Below are 7,852 nucleotides of genomic sequence, written 5' to 3' on the forward strand. Positions count from 1 at the left end.
AAATATCGACATGACTTTGACCCTAACTCATTTATATAACCAAGTTAATAAATTGTAATTAAGTTATCTGTGTATGAATATTGTAATAAATTTTGTTTACAAATAAGAAGTATATAAATAATTGTAGATCACTTTGCTTTCGAATGCGTAGCACTAATTAATTTTTAAATGTATTATTTATATGTAGTAAATTTTATTTACAAATAAGAAGTATATGACTAATTCTAGAAGGTTTGAATCACAAAAAAAAAATATATTAAAATGTTACTCTGGATCAGTTTTTCAATAAAAATATTTAATGCATGAAGAAATACCTATGTTTATATTTATGTTGCATTTTCCAATCTCAGTAAGATAAAATAGTATTAAACTATTAATGGTCAACCTACGAAGAATGAGTCAAATGACGTCCCAAAAAGTAATTTACGAGAAATAGGGTTAATTAACCAAACATTTATATATTAACTGAATTTTATATTTTAATTTATTTTAATATACCTTTATAAGTTATGAAGTCAAATAATATGCTTCAACATTTGACCCCCTTCATACACGGCAAGAGAAGGTCCAAAACAACGAATGTTTGACCTAAAGTCACATTCAAAGAAACATATTACTCCGTAGAACATTCTTGCCATGCTCACGGGACCCCTCTCATTCACTCTTCCTCTTTACCGCCCTCCACGAATGCTTGTTGTAGATGCTTTAGAAAACATGGAGCCATAGATTAAGATGCTCTAAGCTTCAAATATTTGGGTTAGATTTACAGAGAGCGACGAAAGAGAGAGAAGAGTTCAATCAAATCCAAGCCTTCGTTAGCTCGGTTAACCGTCATATAACTATTACAAGTTTGTCACTATTGCATTTCGATCCTCTAACATGAAACTATTGCAACATTGGTCCCTTACCAAGTCAAATAATATGTTTATTTCTATTTAGGTCCCTCTATTATTATTGCATGTAACATCGAAGGTGGTGCACTTTTCCCCAACTCTTAACATGCACTTATTAGGCCAAGCGTTATAAGAGACGGCATGTGTTCAACGCGCTTGCCATATCAACAACATGACTTATCCTCGTATGTACAACGCATAGCCTTGCTTATCAGTGGTTGATTTGGTATGTAACGGGGAAAGGACCCAGCATAGTCATTTGAAGTGGATTTAATATATATTATTACCTTGTTAGTCGTGATTGAGGCGCTGAGCCACAATTTTCATGAAAATTGGATATATTTGAAGGATGAGGGCACACTTGATTTATATATCAAGAGCTTGGGGGCACTTTTTTCATGTAGATGGACCTTGAAAATTTATTGAACGTCTTGTGTGAAAAAGAAAACGAAGAAATAGAAGTTTAACATAGATTATCTTCATTCATATCAATTTTATTAGAAAATTAACTTCTCAGTTTTCATGTATACAATCCAATCAAACCCAACTTTTCACACCAATTAACAATCCACCCCAAACCAATTTTTCATCAAATAGCTAAACTTTTTACTATTTTTTATTCTATTAAGAAACAAGAAATATGAAAAATAATAGTTCTATTTGAAACAAAGAAATTATTTATTATAAATACAAAGTTTAAAAAATAGCCAATTTATGTTTTGTATTAAAAGGTCTTTTTTAAAGAATTCGGCTTTAAATAAAATGTTATATAAAGTCAAACTAAAAAGCCTATTTACTTCAATATATTTTGAAAAAAATATTACAGTTTATAAAAAATATATAGATGAATTATATGGTTAGGAAATCTGAAAAAGTCAAAGAAATCAATGCATTGACAAGTGTCCAGCTTTATCAAACAAAATAATACAAAAATGACCGATGTTTGTTCGCTGGAGCAACCCGTTTGGTGGCGTAAATTCCATTTTTCTTTAATTTTTTTGTAATTTTCACTAACCGGTCAAAAAATTTGATCATTAATAGGAGTGGTCTTATAAAGTTAAATTTGGTTTTTTTACTTGATAAACATCCTAGAATATTGTTTTCTTAAGTTAAAATTATATTTAGTGTTTTAATATTACTCTCTCATTATTTATCGTTTTTCCTTAACCCTTTATATCCCTTATCAAAAACTCTATTTGTCCTTATTGCTTATTAATAGAATATTATTAGACTCGTAAATTAACATCACCGAAAAATAAAATATTAAGATGTTTTAATTGTAACAAATAGACGACAATGTTTCTCATGATCATCAATACTTGTTAATTTCTGTTGAACCACATTATTACTAATAGACCATTGCTACATATACTCATCGTTAGCAACCCTTGATATTTTTTGTGCTGACTTTTGATTGACCTTAGCAACACATTCCTACTAATAAAAAAAAAATGTAAAGAGAAAGAAGCATAATGCGATGCCATCCTTTGATATGGGTCATGTTGCGATGATAGGCTTATGGTTAATGAGATTGAATTGCTAAACTTGGATACGCTCTTGTAAAAAAATATTAACTAGTCTCTAACCCATATACACTCAAATTGTGCAATATGAACACAACTTGTGTAATTCATTTGTCTAAACGACTCAAACATAGCGAATGATAGTTAACCTTAATTATAAATAAAATATGTTTAATTATAGGTCACTCTGTGTTTTAAATGTGTATTTAACCCTAATTATAAATAAGATATATGTTATATATTTGAATATTATAGTTAACCTAATTATAAATAAGAAGTATATGTTTAATTGTAGGTCATTTATATTTAAATTCTTATTTTTTATTAAATCTTTGTTGCAAGCGAATACTAAATGAACGGATATAAAAGAACAAAATAAACCAATAATAAACGTAAATGAACGAGCAAAACACATGTCATTGTTTTTTTTCTTATTTAAACAAATGAAATAAATTATTCATGTTAAATCACTAATGGGTATGGTTTTGTTTGGGTTAATGAGGGGTCTTTTGTGGCCCACCTGGTCACTCCACACTCTTTGAGTCATAGAACACCACCCCTCTCATCATCACTTCACTAGTGAAATGAGCAATCTTACCATAGTCATGCTCCTCCTTTCAATTGATGAGCAGGGAGAGCCGATCAATTTTTTTTTATACTTTTGAGAAAATTCTAATTTGACTCCCTGGGATATATCTTCGGGAGACGGAATAGCCATCGAAAACTAATTTGCACATGTTGCGCACCTGTATTTCTCCAGCGGGTTCTTCTGACTCCTACTGTCAGTTGACCGTTAGTTGACTGTTGGTATTTTAGTAATAATACCAACATATTACGGGTATTTTAGTAATCTTCTAATAAATAATAAATATAATAATAATAGTAATAATAATAATAATAACCAGCAACGTAACATCATCTTCATAAAACTCATTTTCATAATAATAATCATCATCAGCAGACATCAAATTCTTCATCTTCATCAGCATCTCATCTTCATCATCATCAACCTCAAATCCTCAAACCCACCACCAAGTAATCCCTCTTAATCTCATCATCTTCATCATCAGTTTCATAACAATTAATCGAATCTCTCAAATCCTTAAACCCTATATTTCATCACTCAAACCCTCAAGTATCTCAAATCCCACCACCAATCGCTTCAATAATTCAACCACCATGCCCATAAATCATTCCGATCAAAACCCCTAACCTTCGAAACAACGCCTGCGCCACGACAGCCACCGCGGCCATGGATTCCGGCCATCTCATTTTTCCGGTCATCTCGTTTTTTCGATCATCAACGTCACGACAGCCACCGCCATCTCGTTTTTCCGGTGGAAGCAAAACAGCAGGAACGTAATCTTCATCCAACCAATTACGAAGGTCACCAACCTAAACACTCCGGTTCTCACCGGACCCACCACCACCACCGGCGGCGGCGACAGACGCAACTGGCGGCATCTAATGAGGAAGGTGGTGGTGTGGAGCCATCGAATAATGTCCAGAAGACGGTGCCATCATGGGATGTTGCATTACCATAGCCGTTGCCGGGTACTGCACTGGACCCATTGTGACCCAATGCTGACAGCCGCCGGTGGTGGTGGTGGTGGTTGTAGCCACCTGGGTTGTTGTCTGGATGGTTCAGAAACACTGCCGCCGTTGGTATTGGATTGCATCTTTAACAGCCGGAGAGTTTGAGATTAATAATAATGATAATAATAATAATAATATTTGGAATAATGTGTTTGTTGTTTATAATTATACTGAGAGAGAGAGAGAGTTTTGAAAGAAAGAGAGATATTAAAAGTTGTGTTAATTAAATTTCTGGAATTAAAACTTAGGAACCCTAATTATAATTGGGGAAGAGAAGTGATAAAAGTGATAATATATAGTTTATGTTGTATAGCTATACCAAACATTAATTTAGTTCAATTGGTAGTTTTGGTGGGTTGTTAAACCAGAGGTCTCGGGTTTGAATCCAGGCATTTACATGGTTTTGGATAATTATTTTTAAAATGAATTAAAGGCTTAGGGGTAAAAACATAATTTCAACATTTTTTAACAGGTCAATGCTTGGTCAACTGACGGAAGAGCATAGATTGCCCCGCCCAAATATCACAGACGTCCAAAATGCGCAATTTCGTTTTCAGTGGCTATTCCGTTTCCCGACGATATATTTCAGGGAGTCAAATTGGAATATTCTCTATACTTTTTTAATTCTTTATATTATTAAATAATACAAATGGTGGAGAATAAGGGGAATGAATCATAACAAGGTAGAATGATTGAGGAAAAACTGAGTTGATATTAAGGTGACGCAGATGTGGTGATAAGAGGAAATGAAGGGATGAAGTATACATGCTAGCCTAAACATGCAAGTTTTTAAGCTTTCAACGGGGAAAAACACATAATTTTCTTGAAGGTGAGAATCAATAACAAAAATTGACCAACCAATAATAAATTTGAGATTAAGAAATGGTACGGGTATCGCCAGTATTGATTTGGTATCAACTATTTGATGTTTCGAGATCGGTATAATATCGGTATTTACCGAATTTTTGCCTACAATATCGCCTATCAATGTTATAGAAATTCGGGGATTGTTACTGTAGTCCTAAAATCAAATTTGTGATATAATTCTATACATTAATTTATAATAATCTTTTATTAGTTATGTATTGTTAGTTAATTTTAAATACACTTTTATATTATTACTCAGTTGTTCAATTGAGTTGTCCACATACCATGTCAATGTCAAATGGTATATTCTGAGATTTGACCCCTTCATATGCCGCCGCACGAAAAGTCTACAACAACGAATGTTTGATGTAAAATACTAAAAAGTTACATTCCATAGAACCCATATGTCCCTATCAGACCACCCCATTAAGATGCTCTAAATAGTAACAAATCCAAACAACCTTAAAAATAATGATATCTGCTTTTTGTTTACCATAATACAATATTCCTCATCTCTCATATGACAACATATATTATTAACTTCATTTGAATTCGGTATCTAAAGCGAAGAGAAAAGAGGTACACCGGGTAGGGTTGCACCCGCATCAGCAATGAAAACATTGCCACTTACATACTCAGACGAGTCATGAATCAGATACCTGGCTAGCCTGGTTAAAGCTGGATCAGCCGTGCCAAATGTTCTAATAGGAACTGTTTTCTGAGCCACTTTGTCAAGCCAATCTTTTTCCATCAAACCTTGCGTTATTTCAGACCTAAAAAGCCCCGGATTGATCGAGTTCACCCTGATCTTGTACACGCCCAATTCCATAGCCATTACCTACTCAAAGCATAAAAAGATTAAATCCCATAAAACAAAAAAAAAAGTAACTTAATAACCATAAAAGTAAATTCAAAACTACCTTGGTTAATGTATTCACACCCGTCTTTGAAGCAGCATAAGCAAGAGCTCCCGGTACTTGACCGCGTTCAAGGCCCACTATAGACGAAATATTAGTAATCGAACCACCCTGTTTCGCGTCACGCATACGTATACACGTGTACTTTGACACCAACCATGTTCCGGTCAAATTAGTTTTCATGGTACTGTCCCATTCTTCTTCATCCAATTCCAAAGGACTAAGCACATTACCTAAATTCCAACGGCTACAAATGTTACACATCACATATATATCCAACTAATACCATAATTGTCTAAGTCACATGATCAGTACGTGAAGTTTTCATTTAAATCAGGAATTAAAAACTATTCAAATATTAATTACCTCTAACACCAGCATTATTAATCAAGGCATCAATTCGTCCAAATGCATCCCACGCTCTTTTCACAGAGGCTTCAATAACAGGACCCTTGGCACTGACATCAAGCTCCAACGCTACCGCTCGAACAGATGACTCGGGCCCACCGATTCGGTTGATCTCATCGCAGAGAGACACGAGGCGGTCGACCCGACGAGCCGCAGCAACGATTCTGCAACCGGATTTGGCTAAGTCGAGACAGAAGTCTCGGCCTAGACCGGCTGAGGCTCCGGTGACCATGACAATTTTGCCGGTCAGGTCGTGCCATGGCTCTAAGGTTTGACTGGACATGGTTTGTGAATTGTGTTGTGTTGTGTTGGGTTGGGTTGAATATTATGGGTGAAAATGAGTTGAGAATTTTGATAGAAATAGAAAGGAAAAGTGGGTGATGATAAGCAAGCACGTGTGTATGGTATGGTATGGTATGGTATGGTATTTAAGACCAGACCACTAGGTGGTTACATTTTGGGATTGAAGCCGACTTTGAATTTACACGTAACGACCATGACCATGTTGTCTGAACCATATTGTTTTAAACACATTGAAAAATCAAAAGAATTTACATTTTGGGATTGAAGCCCGATTGAAGATTTATTTGCCTAACCCTACTATGTACTTTCCTTGTAGTTGCTCGTTTATCTTTGACGTTTGGTAGAGTTGTCGTTGGTTGAACGTCATTATCATATTCTTGACAAATCATTTTCGCTGAGTCCTTAATAGTTAAAATCCATGTTACGTAAAATAATGCAAACATACATAATGCTCGTTAATTTATCATTTTTCAAAGTTTGTTAGACGGAAATGATAATCCTTCGTTTCGTCAATACACGGAACGCCCTTTTAATATATTTTAATGTCGATTGTTAAAATATAATCATTTTTCCTCAACTTAGCATAAAAATGGTTTCTCTAACATAGCTCACTCTAGATAAATACCATCGAGAAAATAGTAGCCTTACTATGTACTTTCCTTGTAGTTGCTCGTTTATCTTTGACGTTTGGTAGAGTTGTCGTTGGTTGAACGTCATTATCATATTCTTGACAAATCATTTTCGCTGAGTCCTTAATAGTTAAAATCCATGTTACGTAAAATAATGCAAACATACATAATGCTCGTTAATTTATCATTTTTCAAAGTTTGTTAGACGGAAATGATAATCCTTCGTTTCGTCAATACACGGAACGCCCTTTTAATATATTTTAATGTCGATTGTTAAAATATAATCATTTTTCCTCAACTTAGCATAAAAATGGTTTCTCTAACATAGCTCACTCTAGATAAATACCATCGAGAAAATAGTAGCCTTACTATGTACTTTCCTTGTAGTTGCTCGTTTATCTTTGACGTTTGGTAGAGTTGTCGTTGGTTGAACGTCATTATCATATTCTTGACAAATCATTTTCGCTGAGTCCTTAATAGTTAAAATCCATGTTACGTAAAATAATGCAAACATACATAATGCTCGTTAATTTATCATTTTTCAAAGTTTGTTAGACGGAAATGATAATCCTTCGTTTCGTCAATACACGGAACGCCCTTTTAATATATTTTAATGTCGATTGTTAAAATATAATCATTTTTCCTCAACTTAGCATAAAAATGGTTTCTCTAACATAGCTCACTCTAGATAAATACCATCGAGAAAATAGTAGCCC

At 34.1% G+C, this 7,852-nt stretch overlaps 1 protein-coding gene across 1 annotated transcript; it reads right to left on the reverse strand.

The window, feature by feature from the left end:
• Positions 1-5,367: 5,367 nt before the first annotated feature.
• LOC143629698 (uncharacterized) lies at positions 5,368-6,569 on the reverse strand. Its single transcript, XM_077098905.1, has 3 exons — positions 6,163-6,569; positions 5,800-6,029; positions 5,368-5,717 (listed from the first exon to the last, which is right to left on the reverse strand). The coding sequence occupies exons 1-3, from the start codon at positions 6,485-6,487 to the stop codon at positions 5,439-5,441; spliced, it is 834 nt and encodes a 277-aa protein (XP_076955020.1). The 5' UTR covers positions 6,488-6,569; the 3' UTR covers positions 5,368-5,438.
• Positions 6,570-7,852: the final 1,283 nt, after the last annotated feature.

This window comes from Bidens hawaiensis, unplaced genomic scaffold (genome assembly GCF_021521415.1).
Source record: "Bidens hawaiensis isolate Kalapana, Puna unplaced genomic scaffold, B.hawaiensis_p1.1 tig00005453_1, whole genome shotgun sequence".
Classification (NCBI taxonomy): domain Eukaryota; kingdom Viridiplantae; phylum Streptophyta; class Magnoliopsida; order Asterales; family Asteraceae; genus Bidens; species Bidens hawaiensis.

What these genes read in the sequence shown, in the direction of transcription:
- LOC143629698 (XM_077098905.1), bottom strand. Translation starts at nt 6,487, where the DNA reads ATGTCCAGTCAAACCTTAGAGCCATGGCACGACCTGACCGGCAAAATT. An exon ending in TAATAATGCTGGTGTTAGAG is followed by an intron (nt 6,030 to 6,162) that starts GTAATTAATATT and finishes GTTGGAATTTAG; the next exon opens with GTAATGTGCTTAGTCCTTTG. An exon ending in GTGTGAATACATTAACCAAG is followed by an intron (nt 5,718 to 5,799) that starts GTAGTTTTGAAT and finishes TGCTTTGAGTAG; the next exon opens with GTAATGGCTATGGAATTGGG.